Genomic DNA, 21,613 nt, shown 5'->3' with positions numbered 1-21,613 from the left:
CAGCATGTGCAAGCGTCTCTCCTCACCCGAACTGAACGGCGGGGGACAGAATGCTGATAAGTCTATGACCATAGACCTAAAGCTGGCATTAATATTCTTAGGTTGGTAAGCCGGGTTAGGTCGCAACGTAACCCTGCGCCCATCATTCCCAAAAACCATACAAGCCTGCTGCACCGAGAGGGCAATCAGGTCACCAACTCTCTTTCCTGACGACAAGGCCAGCAGCAGCGCGGTCTTTAAAGACAGAACTTTTAAATCGGCGGAGTCCAAGGGCTCAAACGGATGACCCGTTAGCCCGTCCAGCACCGTAACCAGGTCCCATTTGGTGAAAAATGCACCGCGACGGCGGGCGCAGTTTACGTGCCCCCTTCATGAAGTGCGAGACCAAAGGGCACGCCCCCACGGGGCTCCCTTCAATTCCCATGTGGCAAGCAGAAATCGCGGCTACGTACTCCCTTAAGCGACTGCGGGGACGGACCCGCGTCAAGGAGGCTCTGAAGGAAACAGAGAACTGGTCGCACACCGCAGTTCACTGGATCCACGTCCTTACTTGTGCACCAACGCGAAAAGACCCGCCACTTGTACGTGTACTGAGTGCGGGTCGAAAGCAGCCCTAGCACTCTGAATAGTGCATACCACATTATCGGGCAAGCCCTGGGCTAGCAACTGGTCCCGTTCAGGAGCCAGACTGCTAGCTTCCACCTGCCTGGGGAGGGGTGGAACACCTCCCCCTCCACCTGGGATAGGAGACCGGACCGTACCGGCAACGCCCAGGGCGGACCTTGCGCCAGGGAGACCAGGTCCGCAAACCATGTCTGCCTGGGCCAGAACGGGGCCACTAGAACGAGCCGGAGGCGCTGTTCCTTCACCCTGTCCAACACCTGACGGATCAGGGGGATCGGTGGAAACGCATAGAGCCCCTCCCGTGGCCACGCGTTCGCTAGTGAGTCGTGTCCCAACGGGGGGCTGTCCTCCTGGATCGAGAACCACAGTGGGCAGTGCGTCGCGCGCCGCGATGCGAAGAGATCGACGCGGGCACGACCAAACCTGGCCCAAATCTGTTCCACCACCTGAGGGTGGAGGCACCACTCCGTATGACGGAGATAGCCTCGAGACAGCAGGTCGGCGCCGTAATTCAGCCGTCCCGGCAGATAAACCGCCGAAACTGAAAGGAGACAGGGATACGCCCACAGGTGAATCCCCGCCGCTAACTGGTTCAGCGCCTTCGACCGCACACCGCCCTGTTTGTTCAGGTGGGCGATCGCCGCCGTATTGTCCGAGCGAATCAGCACATGGTGTCCATGTATGATCCGCTGGAAGTGAAGCAGAGCCAGGCGAATTGCCTCCAGCTATAGCACGTTTATGTGGCGAAGCTCCTGAGCCTCCCACCGTCCGTTTGCCGAAAAATGCCCGCACACCGCGCCCCATCCCCAGAGGGAGGCGTCGGTGCGAATTACCAACCTGAGCGGGACAGGGCCCAGCTGAGTGCCTCTCGAGAGGTAGCGGGGGTCCGCCCATATGGCCAGCGCCTGCCGGGCCTGACCTGTCAGAGGAACCCTGCGATGACGGTCCCTGGCCGGGTCCAGGTGAAGCCTGAGGAACCAGATTTGGAACGGACGCATGTGTAACCTCCCCAGAGGGAGCACATGCAGTGCTGAGGCCATCAGGCACAACATGACTGTGCACCGATGCACTAACACCGAGGAGTACAGACCTATTGCCCTCGCTGTCCGCACCGTGCGAGCCTGTCACTCCGGCGAAAGGCGGGCCCGCATGGCCCGGGAGTCTAGCTCGAGCCCCAGCAAGGTCGCCACCTGCGCTGGGACGAGGCAACTCTTCTGCCAGTTCACCAAAAACCCTAAGGTTTGCAGTTGATCGGTCACCATCTTGGTATGTTTCATGGCACAGACCCTCGAGTCGGCCACTATAAGAGCTTCGTCGAGATATACATGTAGGAAGACGCGGACCTGCTGTCCCTGCTGAGTCCCGGACCGAAGTTGAGCGCTGAGCTCCAACGGCGGTGGGCTCATAGCCCCCCCCTTCCCCAAGGGAGGGGACTAAGAATGGGTCAGGTCACCCGCTCCCTGCGCACCCCCTCGTCCCTTTTGGGGGCGGGGGCCGCGTACCCTGGCCTGCCGTGGGACCCAGGACGGGCCCACTGCGGCCGGGTGGGCCGCCTCCATTGCAGGCGCCCTAGGCTGTGGGACTCGTATCCGCGGGCGTGGGGTGGATCGCGGCGCTTGAGGCCCCGGAGGGCGACTCTGCGCGCGCGCTGCCCCCTGAAACCGGCGGTCCTCCCCTTTCCGCCTAGGCATGAGGGTACTGACTGCTACAGAGTCCCGCTGCCGCTTCTCCAACCGCTGGGCCAAATCCTCCACGGAAGGACCGAATAGGCCCTCCGGAGAGATCTGGACCCCCAGTAGCCTCCTCTGCTCCTGCTCAGGGAGCAGGGTGAGGTTCAGCCACAGGTGACGGTGAGTCAGAACGGAGAAGGCCATGACCTTCCTGCTGTTCTGCGCCAGGCAGTCAATCATATGCAAGGCATAATCCGTGGCCATCCTGAGCTCTGTAAACAGCTCGGGGGCGGGGTCACCCTGCATCTCCTGCAGGAGCACTGCCTGGTAACCTTGCAGGATCGCCAGGTTGTTGGTCATGGCGGCGGACTGCCCCGCCGCCAAGTACGCCTTCTCGGCCAGCTTAGCCGTCAATTGGCACGCCTTTGAGGGCAACGTGGGCCTCGCGACGTTGGAGGCCAGGTGTCTGGCCACCATCTCCTCGAGGCGAGGCATCGCGGCTAACGCGAGCTTATCCCCCCCTTCTAAGGCCGACCACGGAGCCATGCCCGCGCAGAGCAGCTTGGCCTCCTGAGGCTTCTCCCATCCTGTCTGCACCGCGCGAACCACGTCTATACAGACGGGCATGCGGGGCTTCGGGCGGGGCGCCTGTGGCACCTGGCATGCCTGAAAATAGCACCCCAACAGTACTGATTCGGGGGGCGGGGGTGGTTCGGCCCGAGCGATGCCGAGCTTCGCTGCGGCCCTTGACATCACCCCCTGAAACTGCTTCTGGTAGGGCTCGTTGATGCTCATCTCCGAGCGGGCCTCTACCGCAGAGGTGACGTGGTTGCACCGTCCCAGTCCTCTCCACCTGACATCTCCCCTTGGGGGGTGTCCTGGGGGGGATCGACTATGGGGTCATAGGGGAAGAGTCCACCCTGCTCCAATACAGGATCGATGGGCTCATCCCCCCAATTTAAATTCTGCTGCTCAGGCTGGCCCGGGGAGCCCTGTTCAGCGGGTATCTCCCCCCCGACCGAGTGGTCGGACCCAGCAGACGCGCCTCCCTTGGGAGGTGCACCGCTGAGCGGCGGGCCCACCTGGACAAAGAGCAACGCTCTTTCCCGCAGCTCGCCCAGGGTGAAGCCATTGCAGGTCTGGCAGAAGTCAGACTTCAGCAACGCATCCGTTCACTAACACGTGCACTTTAATACACAGCATTATTGCGTAGTTTTGTAGTATTTTTTTGACCACTACAGATGATTTTATGATTTTTATGAGTTGTGTATGTTCTTGTGTATGTTAATGTGTCTGTGTCCTCAAGTACTGTGCTGTACAACAAATTGCCTCCTTGGAGGACATTAAAGTTTTCTACTACTACTACTTCATTGCGCGAGTTCAGCGAAGCTAACTCGCAACAAGCCCCGCCGACTGTACCAGGAATTAACGGGAGTTATACCGTGTAAGCTAACTAGCAGTAGCCTGCAACGGTGAAGATAGCTGTAGTGCTACACAACGCTAGATGCTAGCTGCACTGAGCAAGCTAGCTATCTATCTAACTGGAGAGCACGGCTATTCTAGCCCCTACTCTTGCCTTAAGGTTTACTCCAGCCGGAGTAAACGTGCGCGCTCTACACAGAGGTAGCTGGCGCCTAAAGTACCTAGCACACAGACGCTAACTGCACGCGTCTGTGTCTCAAATTAATAACTCATTAACTCAAATCAACTCTCAATAACTGTCAAACTATTCATCATTCATCTAGTTTGACAGTTATTGATAGTTGATTTGAGTTAATGAGTTATTAATTTGAGTTAGTGTGGACCAGTGATGTCACTGGTCCACACTTTAACACTCAATAACTGTCAAATTAAATGACAGACTTCAAAACCGTTTACAGTTTTCTGATATACTACTGATGTTCTAATGATACAAAGCTGGTTGAAAATGGGCAGAGTGTTCCTTTAAAAGACTATTATGCTCAAAAGAAAAGGGGGGTCTAGTCTTACCCAACATGGAAAAATATTATTGGGCAGCTCAGCTCAGATCAATGGTAGCATGGCTATCTCAAGACAAAGACACAATACGGGTGGGGATGGAACAAAATCATTGCCCAAAAGCACCATTAGATGTAATCCCATTTTTGAACAAGGATTCTTGGAAAATACATAAAATTAATAATCAATGGGTAAAAACCACTCTGAAAATATGGTCAACCGTGAGACAGAAGCTAAGACTCCCCTCATCAATATCTATAGCGATGAAGATTGCACGAAATATTGATTTTCTCCCATCCAAAATAAGGGCAGGGTTTAAAGAATGGGAAAGAAAGGGTCTAATCATGTTGGGTCAAATGTTTGAAAGAGGGGTCCTGATGACCTTTGAACAACTTCAGCGCAGATACAGTATAACCTTCCACACAATGATTTTTTTTAATATTTACAAATAAGACACTACCTCCAGAAACACAAAGAATGGGACAAATTATGTAATACACCATCACATCTAGAAAGTTTTTTTATGCTAACAATTGATGGGACTGTTAAAAAGAAAATCACCTCCTAAAATACTGCAAGGAGATTTAATGGATAATAGTCTGGACATTAAAAGAAAATGGGAACTGGAGATGGAATCTATAATTTCGGAAGAAGATTGGGAATTAGCATGCGCAGGGGGACACAAAACAACTAGTAGTCCCATCTGGAAGGAATTTGAATGGAAGGTTAAGATGAGGTTTTTCAGGACTCCTCTCATCACGTCAAAGTTTGGTGGTACCTCAGACAGATGTTGGAGGGGTTGCGGCCTGATAGGAGAGCATTCACACATATTCTGGGACTGCCCAAAATTAGGGGATTATTGGCAGAACATACAAACAGAAATTAAGAACTGTCTAGGGATTCGACTACCCTTGGAACCATCTTACTATTTATTGGGAATAATACCAGAAGATATGGGAAACAATAACTTGAAACGAATACTTAGAGTCCTTCTGTTAACCGCTAAGAAAATGATCACAATCTCTTGGCTGAGACCGCAGCCCCCCACGATAATACAATGGAAGGAGAAGGTTAAAGATGTTTATCAGATGGAGGAAATAACTGCAAGGTTACAATTAAGGACAGATGCATTCTTGATGAGGTGGTCACCAATTCTTTTGTATTTTGTTTTGCCTAGAGTGTAGTGAACAACACCTGTAGTAGGCTATTAATTTTATTTCTTCTTTTGCTTTAATTTGTCTATTATCTTCTATAATTTTGAACTGATTGTCATGCTGTATGTCTTTCTCTACATATGAAGAAAAGACAATAACAAACCCGGTCATATGGGAATGGAGACTATGGACATTGAAAAGACAAGATTATATGGACTGCATTTCAATACACCCATACCTGTGATGTAAATGAACAAATAAATGTATGATTGCACTTGAGAAAATAAATAAAAATAAGTTAAAAAAAAAAAAAAAAAAATCGATCGGTCAAAAATTTAGCCCACAGTGCATCAAAACGTTGAATTCTGGCCCCGTGTATAGCCTAATTGCCTTAATTACCTATGGCAATTAGGTTGTATTTGTGATGTCACGCGGACGTCACGCTGGGATTACACTTGTGCTTGTCACGCTAGGATTACATGAGGTGAGGTGAGGTCACTAGGATTGCGCGTGGCGAGGCAGCGTGTCTGGTCTTCATCTTGAAATTAGGTCGAGACCACCATTTCAATCATGAGAGACCAGAGGGTAGAGTTTTAACAAGCAAGCTTTATTCAAGTATAGGCAGAGCGATAAGATCTATGGCATGGGACGGTATGGCAACTAATTCTGATGGCATGGCAGCATGGCGACTAGTTCTTTGGCGTAATGACTCCGCGCTAAGATGCCTCTCTTCTTGCGGTGAGAGAGGGCATCTGCTCAGACTAGAATAGGGAATCCCCCAAAAGAAAGAAAACCCAAACTGCCAACCGGTCTGCTTGCCTCAGCGCTACAGCGGGCGCTGGGCAGAATGCAATGCTTGTCGCCGACCGGTTGGCTTGGCGGCCGCGACTTACGAAGCCCCCCGGGCGTGGCCGCAGCGCTGCAGCAGGCACTGGGTGATCGACCAATCCAGCGAGCTTCGGCGCGCTGACTTAGGAAAACCGCGGTTTTACTTGGTTTACTTGGTTCACGGCGGCTTACGAAAATCACCGCCCGGGCGTGGCCGCAGCGCTACGGCAGACGCTGGGTGATCGACCAATCCGGTATAGTTCGGCGCGCTGACTCAGCATTAGGAAAACCTCACAGCGGCTTACGAAATCACCGACCGGGCGTGGCCACAGCGCTACAGCGGGCGCTGGGTGATCGACCAATCCGGCATAATTCGGCGCGCTGATTTAGTGTTAAGAAAGAAAATCCCCCTTTTAGCCAAACCCCCCCTAGCATTGAGAAAGACAACCCCGGCTTTCAGCCCTTTGCATAAAACTGCCAACCGGTCTCCTTGCCTCAGCGATACAGAGGGCGCTGGGCGGAAGGCGACGCTTGTCGCTGACCGGTTGGCTCGGCAGCACAGCGACTTACGAAAACCACCGACCGGGCCTGGCCGCATCCAGCGACCAATCCGGCATAATTCGGCGCGCTGACTCAGCATTGAGATTTGAGAAACCCCGCAGCGGCTTATGAAAATCACCGTCCGCGCGTGGTCGCAGAGATACAGCGGGCGCTGGGTGACCGACCAATCCGGCATAATTCGGCGCGCTGAATTGGCATTTAAGCCAGACAACCCCCCTTTTTGCTTTAAGAAAGAAAACCCCCCCTTTGCCTAAAGAAAACCCCCCCTTTGCCTAAACCCCCCCCAAATGTGTGCACGATGTGTAAATACATTTAATATTAATTGTTTAGGCCTAATTATTTGTAAAGTCGCAACACATTAGAGATGTGTGTAGTTCTTCATAGATTTAGCCTCTTCATTTTGCTCTCGAATGCACCAGGTTAACGGATTTTACTTTAAAATGTGCCAGATCTTGGATGCGAAGAGACCTTTAAGGTAGCTCTGCCGTCTTTCTTTCGCTATAGGCGAGGATATAACAACCGGAACACGCAGATTGTCAAGAGTTCATTCATTCACTATGATAAATGCATCGCTACTTGTGCCCAGCTCGTTTCCTTTGCGCGCGACGTGCAGACCGCTGTGGATGGTTAGATGATTGTTTTTGAATTACACGCCACATGATTTAAAATTAAGATTTGATTGCTAAAATATATGACACTATGTTATGTATTTAAGAGATGATTACGACTGATTTTACTGGGCCGTTAAATCGCCCGATTTAATACTGAAATGCTGATGCTTTCCTCGCGGGTCCTTTCACGTCCACGGGTGCCTGGTCCTCCATCGGGCCTTCGCAGTGACGTGGCTTCATGAGGTGAGGTGAGGTTACTAGGATTGCGCGTGGTGCGAGGCAGCGTGTCTGGTCTTCATCTTGAAACTAGGCCGAGACCACCATTAGTGGCCGTAGCCTAGGTAAACCCAGCCCCCACGTGACCTGCTCTCTCAGTTCCCAGTCACTAGCGTCTAGACTCCGGGCCATTCACAACGATTTCTGGGGCGATTGAAAGACCCGCGCAGACCCGCAGCCACCCCGCAGCCAATGAGTGACGGCGTGACTGCCAACATCAGTCCTGCCGTGATCGGCCAATCAGAGAGTGCGTCTTTGTCAATGACGTGTAACAGCTGCTGCGGCTCAAGCACTGGTAGCCGTTAGCATTTGGCCTCTCTAAAGCATAGCTCCCGAGCTAGCTACTAGCTATATGGCTATGCAACTACATTGAGGAAATGAAAACAGCTGTTAATGTTAATGTGGGAATCATGGTGGAACTGAATAAAAATGTTTTTGTTTGATACTCTATTCTGTTGTATTGTCATGTGAGAATGAAAACAGCTATAGTAATAGTACTTCAAAACAGTGGTTCTCAAAATGTTTCCACATAAGGATCCTTAAACTGAATAATGTGATGCTAGGTCTGTTGATCAAAATAACACCTATATCGAAATCGGATTTTAGCGGACCATACAAGCCGGGGCTTCAGAGCTGATCACCTGGACACATTTTACGGCGAAATTATCTGATAAACTTGTCTGTGCAGCTCTGTGGTGATCAGCTAATGTCTTCATAGCATTGTGATTATGATTTAATGCATTATGGAAGATAAACGCTGGAAGGCTGGGTAGCATTAGCTAACGTCATCCAGGCTACAGTAACATTAGGCTATTATAGTTATGAAACGCTGATTCAAACGTTACCCTACTGTAGCTAGAGAGTAATTTCAGACCACCAGATATCACCATATTTATGTTATTAAATGCTGTAACGTTAACGGTAATTCTCATGTGTATGGTTTATTTATAAGCATTCATTGATTGAAGCAGAGTGCTGGTCGGTTAAGTTTCTCTGTAGTCATGTCCTCTGCTCCAATCTTCGTTCGTAGTTTCTTCTGTCTCTCGTCCAGCAGCTGCAGATGTCATTATCCACGTTATTGATGATTATTTATAAAAAAAAAAATCTCATTGTGTAAATATTTTGTGAACGCACCAATAGTTAGAGAAGGAAACCTCTCTTTGCATTTTATTTTGTTTTTTAATAAAAGTAGGCTACTTGTGATAAAATGCTGATGTGAACAGCTAGGTTTAATGACAAATATGGAATATCACCCAAGGAAATACCACGGTTTAATGCCAACAGATAAACCATACAGATTTGTTGTAATTGTGAACACATAAGGGAGCAAAGACATGGTTTTCAAGTATAACACAATGTACAACTTTTATTCAAAGACAGGATTGAAAAATATAGGTCACTTGTATTCACTTCAGTAATGTCAGGTCTCAGTCGCATTCACGCTAACCTCTTAACGTCTAGCTATAGCTAGGTTACATCTGGATTATGTATAATATACAGTATAATACTACGCTCACTAGGTCATGACATTCACATTAACGCCTCCAAAAATCTACTGTAGCTAGCTAGCGTTAAATAGGTTTATCTGTAACCATGCTGAAATGTGAGGGCATTAACGTTAATATTTCAATTAGGTCAAACACACCTTACCGTTATGACTGCGGCCGTTTTTGATTAACATTAGCGTTAAGTCCATGATCAAATCTAGCATTTCGGTATATTCAGTGTGTGTGTGTGAAAAGGATGTTAGCATGCTAGCATTAGCACAGAATGTATACAGTCCATGGTACAACGTTAGGCCTTCAAGTCCTGAGGCGAAGAGCGCCGGAGGATGAAGTCTGCAGACTGGCATTCAGTGTCCAGCATAACAAGCACGCCTGTTTCCTCATCAGGTTGGCAGCAGCTGACCAGTTGCCCTTCTCCACAATACCTGCGGCTGATGTGGGGCATGGCACCCTGGTCTGTTTGGAGGGGTATCGAATTAATACCTGAAAGAATAAACAGAGAGGACGTCAGTACTTACATTGCAAGTTGTGATAAAATAAACAGATCATGACAGGAGTCTATCCAGAGAGAGAAGGAGAGACAGCTGTTGAGGTTGAGGTCTGTTGATCAAAATAACACCTAGCGTTATCGAGCTAGATACTCTGACGCTGTAGCTAGATACTCTGACACAGAAAGGCAGACAAGCTAGCAGCAGGGATCTTGTCACACTGATTCCAGATAAACTCGTCTGTCTAGCCAGCTATACAATATTAGTGTAGCCTACATAATACCACAAGCTAAATGCAGCTATGCCAATGTAAGGCTGGGTAGCATTAGCTAACGTCATCCAGGCTATAGTGACTAGACAGAGAGAGATGTAGTGTGTGTGTGTTGTTTTGCCAAGGCAGGCAGGCTAGCTAGCTAGCAACGTAGCCTTAGATTAAAACTAAAGTACCAGGAACAGCGTTACATTTATGATCTTTTAATGATGTTAGTAGACACATGTAACAGTATAGATCACTGTTATGGGGTCTGTTGATCAGAAATCGCGTTTTAGTGGACGGGCAGTGAACATCCAAACGGGTTCATAGCTGGTCTACGGCTAGCTAGCTAGCTAGCAACGTAGCCATTGATTAAAACAGCGATACATTTATGATATTTTAATGATGTTGGTAAACACACGTAACAGTATAGGTCCCCGTTATATAACCTTTATTTAATCAGGTAAAATCACATTGAGATCAAGATCTCATTTTCAAGTGAGAGTTATGAGGTCTGTTGATCAAAAGATCACCAAACGCTATATCAAAATCGGGTCTGAGCGGACGGCAGCGACCATACAAAGGACAGCTTGTACAGCTGGGGCTTCTCATCACCTGGACACATTTAACGGCGAAATTATCTGATAAACTGGCTGCGCATAACATTACTTATTTGCGGGAGTGCACGGGGGAAGTGTAGATGAATCGTGCTGCACTAATACATAAGGTTACAAGTACATACCTCAGTCAGACTCTGGCAAATCCGACATGATTTGCTATCCTGTTGGTGTAGTTTCACACCAACCCTCTCCAGGCGTAGAAATACCCCCTTCTCGAGTGGTTTGCAGCTGCCCAACTTGCCTTTAGAACGAAGGTTTCTCTTACACAACCTGCAAAAATCGTTCACATTGGTGGTAGCCATCGCACTGCTATTGTGGTCGCTAGCAGTAGCCTAGTGAATGAAAGTGTAGTTAGCTCGCTTGCTAACAACAAAGGTCGCAGAGCGATGACGCCATCTGCTGCACTGCGCATGTGCTCTGTGCACAAAGCTGGTTGGATGAAGGTTGCGTAATGGAGCGGTCTATCGGGGGGGGGCCAACAACCGCAGGAAATCGTTTAGCACAGGCGGGGGACCAGACCATAGTGACTGAGAACAGGTCTGAGAGCAGGTCACGTGGGGGATGGGTTTACCCAGGCTATAGTGGCCGGGCCAGCGAAGCGGCAGGGCCACTTGTATTTGCCTGTATTATTATTCTTCTCCCGGGAAGTTCGACTTCCCATGCATGAAAACTAACCAAACTTTGCACAAAGGTCCAGTCCCATGCCAAACGTCTTTGACGCAAATTTGGCGCCAATAGTCCTAACAGCGGCACTACAGCGACTGTCTAAAGTTTCAAACTTTGAAAATTCATAAAAAATCAGGCATACGTGCTACAGCTTTGCAACTTTCACCGAAATGTGGGCCCAAATGAGAAGAAACTTTTGTACAATGCAACCTATGGCCAATTATGAAGTCTAAAGACAGCAAAACTGCAAAAACTGTAAAACTAATTAAACCCTACTCCTCCCACATTTTTTCTTCAAATGACACCAAACTTCAGCATCTACATTGTTAGACTGTCCTACATAAAAGTATCAAACAGATTTTCGATTGGTCAAAAATTGAGCCAACAGTGCATCAAAACGTTGAATTCTGCCCCCATGTATAGCCTAATTGCCTTAATTACCTAGGGCAATTAGGTTGTATTTGTGATGTCATCAGTCACTCAAGCAATTGTGATGCCATCACTGATGTCACTGGAGCAATTTTGATGTCATAATAGCTCAAAGCCTTGAGACTTGCCCAGCCACGACCCATTGCTGCGCAGCAGCTATAATTTAGCCTATTGTTCTGTGCTACACAGTACCAATGCTTAATCGCACGTATGCAACTTTAGCTTTAAACAGTTTTGAGCGCGGACCTCGGTCAGCTCTCAAGCCAATACACGCTACCCCAGCCGGGGAAACGTTTAATACAGATGTTAACTGCAAGAAAGACACTCTTAGCTTCAGATGACTTGATCCGACGCCGCTGGTGAAGAGAACAGGATCGGGTCCCCGAAGCCTGCTTTATCTCGTCCACGCAAACCTCTCGAGGTGTGAGACGGAACGAGCCTTATTTCTATAGCTACTGAGAGCGCTAACTTTGAGCTAACACACGGAGCTACTAGATAACACGTCCTCTGCTGGCTGGAAGGAGCTATGAGTGGCGTACCCGGGGCTGACGGGATGTGACCTAGTCACGTGGGTGAGGTGGGTGGCCATGTCAGCCCCAGGGGGGCACCACGCCACCTACTGGTGGGTGGTCGGTTTCAATGAAAAGTAATTTTTCGGAGCAAAATGACAGTCTTCCATAGGGCTGCGTGCGCAGCGGATAAGGCACTAGAGTGAGAGCTTGAGTTCGAAACGAAGTAAAACTCGGCATAACACCTGGACAGCGGACTGCAATCTTCCCTGCTTTAAGGCACGTGCAAACAGGTGCGCAAGCGCTAATAGGGGATATCGCCTGTACGAAGATAGGGCCCATTGTCTCCAAAAGGACACTGTAGTTCAAGGCTGGATTACAATGCTTCTGAAAGGGCTGCAATCACACTGGAGCAATCCTACTAACCGTGCAGCCCTTAGCTTTCAGAGGAAAACAGTAAGTGATATTCAGAGATATTCCAATCACAGACTGCGTTTACATGCACTCAATATTCCACTATTTTTCTGAGAATGACATTCTCGCGAGAGCAGAAAGTAGCGAGGAAAGATATTTTGGGTCTGTTGCTACGGCCGTAAACCGCTTCGCTCTGCCTAGCAACGGTTTACAGCTGCCTAGCAACAGACCCAAAACAAGAAGGACGGCTTTCCTCTGTACTTCAAAGGGCTTTATACTCTTGTGAACATCTCTCGTTATATTCTAACAGTTTGTTTGAACGTAATTTTGTAATTTTGTGGTTATGGCCGAAGTGGCCATAATCACTTCCTGATCTGCCTGGCCTGCACACAGACTATAATCAATACAACACTCGCCGATTCACTCGGCGTTGGTCTCATCTACTATTAGAGGTCAGATGTGAGGCATCGATATTAAATTTAGACTGTTTAACACGTTCACTGCCAATGACGTGTTAACACGTCAAAAAAAATCCAACGGTTGACTGCCAATGACGTGTTAACACATTCACTGCCAGCCGTTTTTTTTTTACTGTAGGTAGGTTCTGCCAGAGGGTTTTTTTGAGGATTCTGGCTCATCTTTCAAGACCCGAGGATTATTTTCTGCTAAGATTTTGTGAACACACAATATCTCAAAAGAACTAATAGAATGTGTGCTTTCTCTGTCTAAAATAGTTAGTTTGTAGAGTTAGTAGTTATGTAAGCATTAGCAGTTGAATACAGCATGGTTTCAGCGTCTGAAAAATTATTCTGAGATAAACGGCTTTTGGTGAAATTCGATAGAACAGTCACTTTAACCATTCATTTTTGGCATCAGTAAGACGTCAGACATCTAAACAATAGTTTTGAACAGTAATTTCCTCCATAACAGCAGGAAACACCCCTCTCCTTCAAACTCCTCCCTCCGTGTGTGTTCTTCTTGGCTGCAGCAGGCATGTCACAAGCTCGTTTCTGTTGCTGCTGTAACCTCGCGTCACCAGGCTCACTGCTTCTGCTGCTGCTGCCTGTCTGCTGGCGGCCGCTGTGCAAGTCTGGATCGGCTCGCTCGTTTCTTGTGGTTTGTGTTGAGAGCTTTGATGAAGCTTTTGCGATTCTGGTCTTATTTATGCTGCGTGTTTCAAAGTGTGTTCCACCCGTAATCTATTATGCAAATTTGCAATCCCGCACCGCCAGCAATCAGCGCGAAAACGAAAGCGTTTTCGCCAATCCATTTTCACGAGAATGGCTTCCTCACACTGCTTTTTGCTTGCCTTCCTCTAGTCTGGGAGAGCACTGTCGCCACTTAGTGGGTCGGTGGAATGGGTTGTACATGTTCGGTGGCTCCAATATTGATATAAGAGATGTAAAAGGGTTAAGACTTCGTGAACACCAATCATCTAAAAAGAACTAATAGAATGTGTGCTTTCTCTGTCTAAAAGAGTTAGTTTGTAGAGTTAGTAGTTATGTAGATATTAGCCGTTGAGTACAGCATGGTTTCAGAGATTTTCAGAGAGTTTTGAGATAAATGGATTTTTAGAACCACCTCACGTGCCTGTGATTATGGGTGCCCTTGGGCAAGTCTGTATACTGTATTGTGTGTGTGTGTGTGTGTGTGTGTGTGTGTGTGTGTCTCCAAACTCCTCCCTCCGTCTGTGCTGCTGCTGCTGGCTCTGCAGCCGCTCTCGGGCAGTCTGGATTACTGTAAAACGGGCTCGTTCGTTTCTTGAGGTGTCGGCTGAGAGCTTTGAAGAAGCTTTTGCGATTCTGGTCTTATTTATGCTCAAAGGTACTCGAGTGTGTGTGTGTGCGCGCGCGTGTGTGTGTGTGTGTGTGTGTGTGTGTGTATGTGTGTGTGTGTGAAATCGAAAGCGTTTTCGCCGAGCTATTTCCTTGAAAATTAGAATGGCTTTCTCCCGCGGACCCGCGGCTGTGGCTTTCTCTCTGTCTGGAGAGCACTGTCGCCACCAGCTGGTCGGTAAAATAGATTATACACATTCTCTTCCTCCAATATTGGTATAGGAGACGTAAAAGGGGTTGATCGATGTCCCACCGTCAAAAAAAAAAATGTTTATGTAAGCCGAGATATCTCGTCCTTGGCACTCAACGGTTGGATTATGTAAGCCGAGATATCTCGTCCTTGGCACTCAACGTGTTAACACGTCAAAAAAAAGATTTTTTTTTTTTTGACCGTGGGATGTGCATCTAACCCTTTTACATCTCTTATATAAATATTGGAGCCACCGAACGTGTACAACCCATTCCACCGACCCACTAAGTGGCGACAGTGCTCTCCAGACTAGAGGAAGGCAAGCAAAAAGCAGTGTGAGGAAGCCATTCTCATGAAAATGGATTGGCGAAAACGCTTTCGCTTTCGCGCTTGGGAGCTGGCGGTGGGCGATTGCAAATTTGCATAATAGATTATGGGTGCAACACACTTTGAAACACGCAGCATAAATAAGACCAGAGTCGCAAAAGCTTCATCAAAGCTCTCAACCGAAACCTCAAGAAACGAGCGAGCCCATCCAGACTTGCCCAGCGGCCGCCAGCAGACAGGAGCAGCAGCAAAGCAGCAGCAGAAACGAGCTTGTGACACGCCCGCTGCAGCCAAGAAGAACACACACGGAGGGAGGAGTTTGAAGGAGAGGGGTGTTTCCTGCTGTTATGGAGGAAATTACTGTTCAAAACTATTGTTTAGATGTCTGACGTCTTACTGATGCCAAAAATGAATGGTTAAAGTGACTGTTCTATCGAATTTCACAAAAAGCTATTTATCTTAGCTTAAATTTTCAGACGCTGAAACCATGCTGTATTCAAGTGCTAATGCCTACATAACTACTAACTCTACAAACTAACTATTTTAGACAGAGAAAGCACACATTCTATTAGTTCTTTTGAGATATTTTGTGTTCACAAAATCTTAGCAGAAAATAATCCTCGGGTCTTGAAAGATTAGCCAGAATCCTCAAAAAAACCCTCTGGCAGAAGCTACCTACAGTAAAAAAAAAACGGCTGGCAGTGAATGTGTTAATAACAATCGAAAATATTGCTCGTAGCTGCTTTAGAAAAAGAGAAAATGGCATGACGATCGCCCCCCAGAGTCTGGACCTATCAGTGTGGCCTGCATAATTCTCATTATAAGCACATCCATTAAATCCTTTTGCGGGAGCGCACATGGCATTTTGCGGGAGTGCACATGGCATTTTGCAGTGTTGGGAAAATAGCGAAGCACTTTGGCACACCTCCAATTTGCACTGCGCCTGGCGTTAAGCATGCGCAAGCGCTAAATTACCGCTTTTGTGAAGATAGGGCCCCAAGATTTATAAGGTTAGACCATACAGATGAGGAAAGGGACCCAATACACTGAGCAACCTTGGACATGATGCTGTCTGAAGCAATAATGATCTCAGTCTGATGTCAGAGGTAAATTAAGATTAGCACAGAGGAGTTTGGCTTACATATACACCATGAACTTCACTGTGTTACCTGGGTTCAGCCTGGCTCTTGGCCTGGGGCCTGGCAGGCTCCGCCTCACTGGTCTGGGGCACGGGTTCGACACCTGGAAACAGAAACAGACTGTGACCATATGACCTCTCCTAAAGCTGTTAGCATCGAAATGCTTGGTTCTCAAAGTGGGGTCCAGGGAGCCCCAGCGGTTACTGAATGAGTTCCAGGGGGTCCTCAGCAAATAAGGAGAATAATTTATTGCCACTATAATACCATCCATAAGTAACACAATGGTAGAATGTATGACTATTTTGGTCATGGGTTTCATACACTTTCTAATATAAACAATAATCCTTACACATACAACAGGGCTCTGGCACCTGCGCTCCTTGGACCCTTAATAATAATTATATAATTGTCCCTCACTAGTCTCCCCACTGACTGCTCCTCTGGTGGCCGTGGCCTGGATGATGGCTGGGGCTAAGGACAAGAAGTGTCTCCTCCAGATGGTCTGACTGGCGATGAGGATGAGAGCAATCACCATGGCAACACATAGTTTCCTCTTCATCAACATGGCTGACAGAGGGGCGGGGTCTAGACAGCCCATCAGCACAACTGTCTCTCAGCCGAATTGAAAGTGTTGTTGGCAGAGACAGCCTGTCGTACTGTAACTTCTGGAACGACATAACAAAATAAACAAAAACATCATTATTCAAATATAGCCTACTACAGGTATGTCACGGATAAGATTTTGCATTTCATCTCTGATCAAGGCTAAAATGTGTTGGCATGGTTAGCATTCCTCATTACTGCTACTGGTATTAATTTGTTTCAGTGAGGAATACTAACCATGCTCAGAGCCGTTGGGACGGGTGGGTCATTTGGTGGCAATGCCAGTTTAAATGGATTTAAAAAAAAGAAGAAAGAAAGACGGAGTCCACTCATTATGTTTAGTGTCACTGTTGAGAGATGTCAATCGGTTCAATACAGTAGCACTGTTTAGTAGTGTTTAGATTTGCGAGTGTCAGTCATTGTCAGCTGATTTGCTGTGAAGCCTGTCTCTGTCATGTATAGCGCATTTGTATAGCGTGGCTTTGAGTGGCAGAGAGTAGGGGGACAGGGGAGGCGTTTGTTAAGCGGTAGTTTTGAGATCATCAAACTAACAATGGTACTGAAACTCGCACGGACTGTAGCCTAAACAACCTGCTTAATCTATGATGCAATGTGGCCAGCAAGACTGTCTGTACTGAACTGGAACCTGGATGTCATAATTAAATCAGGAAGCCCACTGCTGCAAGGAGTAATTAACGTTAGCCTAACACTTTCCTTCATTGGTGAGTGAAAAACAAATCCATCTTTTAAGTATTTTTTAGGCCACTGTTGCTTGTCCTGCTCTGTATGGGTGTTAGGTAGCAGCGGTGTCTATACTATAGCAGTGTATTGAGCGTGCACTTGGCCTATACTGTATGTCCAGTGAACCTTACTAAGTAATTCCGATGTAACCTCGGGTCACCAGGCTCTCTCAAAGGAGAGAGAGAGCAGGGTACCCATTACTACAGGCAGGAAGACCTGCCCTGTTTTCCCGGTGGTCTTCCTGCTTTGTGTGCCACAGTGTTTTTGTTCCCCCATTTTACAGTTTTGACCAGTGTGTCAGGCAGCGATGCCATTATTTAGTTTTAGTTGTTTGTTTGTTTTTTTAGCTTTTTGGGTAGCTAGGTACTCGGGACGGGTCGCCCATGTTTTCTGAACAGAATGCAAGGATTGAGCGGGAGCACAGCTGCACTTTGGTTCCCGGCGGATGTCGTGGTGTGTTCCACCCAGACAATTGGACTCGAGTCATAGGGACTCGGACTCGAGTCGACTCGAGTCGCAAATTTGACGACTTCCGACTCGACTCGGACTTGGAAGGTAAATACTTGAAACTAGACTCGGACTTGGAAGAAAATGACTCGAAACTCGACTCGGACTTGTGACAAGATCAGCCGAGTGCACCAGCTGGGCGTACGCCTAGGTTTACACGCTACGTCCGATGTAGAACTCAAAGTTACGACTAACTTAATTTTATGACTAGTGCACCCTGTATGCGCTGCGTCTGTGTATGGAGCAGGCGTAAAAGTTACACCCAAATGCGTAGCTACTCACTGACAGCTGTCTCATCTTGATCTGCGCGTGATGCGGCCGGAATCGTCGGCGGGTTTTTAAAAGCTGATCTTTCATCAAGAAGATGTTTCAATTTCTTCCTGACTTCGTCAACTGCCCGCAGTGCGCAGTCTGCCATCGCATTCAGTACTGATTGCACTTGTGATCAAACTGCTTGTGTTGGCGCTGTTAAATTGAGCTGTGAGAACGTTTCTATGCTTTGAATACAACTCTATAAGTTTGAGCTGAGTTGGAGCTGTCTGTCAGCTGTCTCGAGCTCGTCTGAGAGAAGTGTGTTGCTTGGCAACAAGCACGTATTAATGTGAACGCGCACGTCTGCAGCCTAAATAAGCTGCCTTGTCATTTTTTCTAACCTGTGACTCGACTTGACATAACCTGTGACTCGACTCGAGACTTGACTTGAAATAACATTGTGACTTGACTTGACTTGACTTGCCGACAAAAGGAAAGACTTGGGACTTGCTTGAGACTCGGGACCAATTGACTTGAGACTCGCTTGGGACTCGGATCAGAGGGAGTTGGACAATTGTCTGGTTCCACCCATAGCCGGATGAGGCCAAAAACCTTGTTCCGTAGGTAGACTAATTCTGATGGAATTGATTATTATTTCCCCTGCATTTCATGGTGCATATGTGTGTGTGTGTGGAGAGAGAGAGGGGGATGGGGGGCAGTACATTGAGAAATCATGCCACTCCGGTCAAACTTTATGCCCACCTAGCTACAGTATGTGTTCTGACCATGCTCTAGTTACTGTCCATACAGGAGGTGTAATGGTGTGAGCAACCGTCGTCATCATCAGATAAAATCAACTTGATTAATCCCATACCTGGACATTCACTTGCTACAGCAGCTCAAGAGCGTTTTTTCCCCCCGTGCGATTAATTTGCACGGGGGGATATTTTTCGAACCTATATCAGTAAATGCAACGTGCATACCAATGGCGAAGTTTCGCTGAGCGTTATTGCTGTGTTTATTTTTTCGGAGGTCGATTTTTCAGAAATTTGCGTCCGACATGTACACATATGTTGCTGTGATTGACAGGTGGGTCAACAATTGGTGCATCACAATTTTGTGCTGTATATTTGCATCGCTCTTGGGGCCCTATCATCATATGGCGCTATCGTTTGCGCTGCCATTTGTACGCCTCTTATGCTATCTTCCCTGCCTCCCTACGCTATCGTCTGCCTCCACCATTCAGTTTTGCGCCGGGATCTAAGTGCAGACACAGGTGTAGGCGTGGCCCAGATGTGTCCATGCGCCTCTTAGCCTATCATCTGCCTCCCGCAAGTGTCATTTTGCGCTCTGGCGAAGGTACCATCGCCATGTTCCGAGCGTAAACAGGTTTGGGCGTTGCCCGTGCCAAAATAGGCGTTCCAGGGCAATGTGTTATAAAAAATGGCCTTGGGTGCACGCAATTTTAATGCCACCTAAAAGCAGGTCTTAGCTCAAAAACCTCCACTACGCCAAAGCGCACACAGTATTGTGCCCGCCTCCTCACCTCCACCCGCCGCCAAGACCATATCACCCCTGTCCTTCATGACCTCCACTGGCTCCCAGTCAAATATAGGATCAACTTCAAAATACTACTCACCACTTACAAAGCCCTAAACAACCTGCCCCCCCCCCCCCCCCCCCCCCTACCTCTCCGATCTCCTCCCCCACCACGCCCCCACTCGCAGCCTCAGGTCTGGAGACACCAACTGCTTGAAGATCCCCAGGACCAAGCTCCGGACCTGGGGCTACAGGGCCTTCTCAGTCGCTGCACCCTACCTCTGGAACACTCTCCACATCCGTCAAGCAAACACCCTACCATCTTTCAAACAGGCCCTCAAGACCCACCTCCTCACACTCACCTTCACCTGCTAACCCCATCACTTATTTTCTATTTATTTTCCTATTACAAATGTACTTATTAAATTATTTTACTCTGTGTGTAAAGCGACTTTGAGTACTTAGAAAAGCGCTATATAAATTGAATGTATTATTATTATTATTATTATTATTATTATTATTATTATTATTATTATTATTCTCCGCGCAGTGCAGGAAATACTTGCTTGGATACATTACACACGGCACAATGTCACTCTCTCTCCAACACCTCGCGAGCGGACACACTCTTCCCTCCTGAGAATACCACGTTGATTTTCAACTACATTGCGAACAATAGCTTAACCCGAGTGGACAATTTCAACTACATTGCCTAGCCTACATTGCAGAAAAAACACACCTTGATTTAAAAATGAGAATTCGTTTGTCATGCTTTTGTGCCAAAAAGTTATTTGCTGCCAGAAACTTATTTCGCTCTGTGGGACCGCGCATAGCGCTGCCTCTACCCACCCTGAGCCCACATTCTCCGAGGTGACCACCTGTGCCAAAAAGTGATTTGCGTTTTGAATTGGATTACCGGGGGAATGAGGGTCTGGCGGGGCGGGAGTCTGTGTGTAGCCTGGGGAGGGGTGCTTAAGTGTGGGGTGCGCAGGTTCGGCTAGTGTGCCGGGGGGGTCATGCCTATGTTCCCCGGGTTCTATGTTCCCCAGGTTCTATGTTCCCCGCTCCTGCTAAAAAGGGTTCTATGTTCCCCGGGTCCTATGTTCCCCGCTCCCAAAAAAGGGTCCTATGTTCCCCGGGTCCTATGTTCCCCGCTCGTATGCGTAAAGTCGGCGAGTGCAAACCACAATATCTCCAGGTTGTGAGACTTCATTGACAGACTGCATGAGGGAAAGCTCGAGTCTATAGGCTCAGATATACAGTATGCACACATTCAGCAGCAGGAGCAGCAACATGCTATGAATGAATGAAACCTTTATTGCCCCTCAGGGAATTTGTTATGCACAGGGAGAGCCCAAAAAGAACACAGGCACACATAAAGCACAACATATAAAAATAAAAATATATAAGCATAAAATACATACATCATAAAAAAGCATAAAATCGCATGATCAATAAGGCACAAGGTGCAAGGTGCAAATTTAAAGTGCTAAGAAATCAAGCTATGAGCCAAAGCTTGTTAAGCAGCTGAATGCTGCGTGGGACGAAGGATGTAATGCCTCGTTTAGTTTTCATCCTGGGCATACAGTACCTTCGCCCTGAAGGTAAGAGTGCATACTCAGACCATAGGGGGTGCAGTGGATCACCTATGATCTTTTCCGCCAATTTCCTGGTGTTCTGATCTGACATGATGGTAATATTGCACATTGGTTCACCAGTTATCTTACCTCCTAGTTTAGCGACCCTGTCTAATTTATTCTTGTTCTGCACACTTAGTGCTCCTCCCCATCACTGAATACAGAAAGTCAGAACACTCTGGATGCAGGTCTTATAGAACAGTATCTGCAAGGTTCTGTCCACTTTAAAACTTCTAAGTTTCCTTAGGAAGTAGAGAC

General features: G+C 47.7%; 1 protein-coding gene across 4 annotated transcripts in view; it reads right to left on the bottom strand.

Annotated features, from left to right (window-relative positions):
* The window catches only part of LOC310770635 (CMP-N-acetylneuraminate-beta-galactosamide-alpha-2,3-sialyltransferase 2-like), a 69,922-nt gene that overhangs the window by 39,373 nt on the left and 8,936 nt on the right, over positions 1–21,613 (bottom strand). For 3 of the 4 annotated variants that reach the window (XM_083663376.1, XM_083663379.1, XM_083663377.1), the window contains exons 2-3: positions 16,494–16,741; positions 16,107–16,179 (exon numbers count right to left, since the gene is read on the bottom strand). In XM_083663376.1, the coding sequence (XP_083519502.1) occupies positions 16,107–16,179; positions 16,494–16,674 (254 nt within the window). In that variant the 5' untranslated portion in view covers positions 16,675–16,741. The remainder of the gene's footprint in view (positions 1–16,106; positions 16,180–16,493; positions 16,742–21,613) is intronic. The other variant, XM_083663378.1, reaches the window with a different exon arrangement.

This window comes from Poromitra crassiceps (genome assembly GCF_964638095.1).
Source record: "Poromitra crassiceps genome assembly, contig: HAP1_SCAFFOLD_139, whole genome shotgun sequence".
Classification (NCBI taxonomy): domain Eukaryota; kingdom Metazoa; phylum Chordata; class Actinopteri; order Beryciformes; family Melamphaidae; genus Poromitra; species Poromitra crassiceps.
The sequence above is the reverse complement of the archived record's forward strand: the minus strand, read 5'-3'. Positions and strand labels throughout refer to the sequence as shown.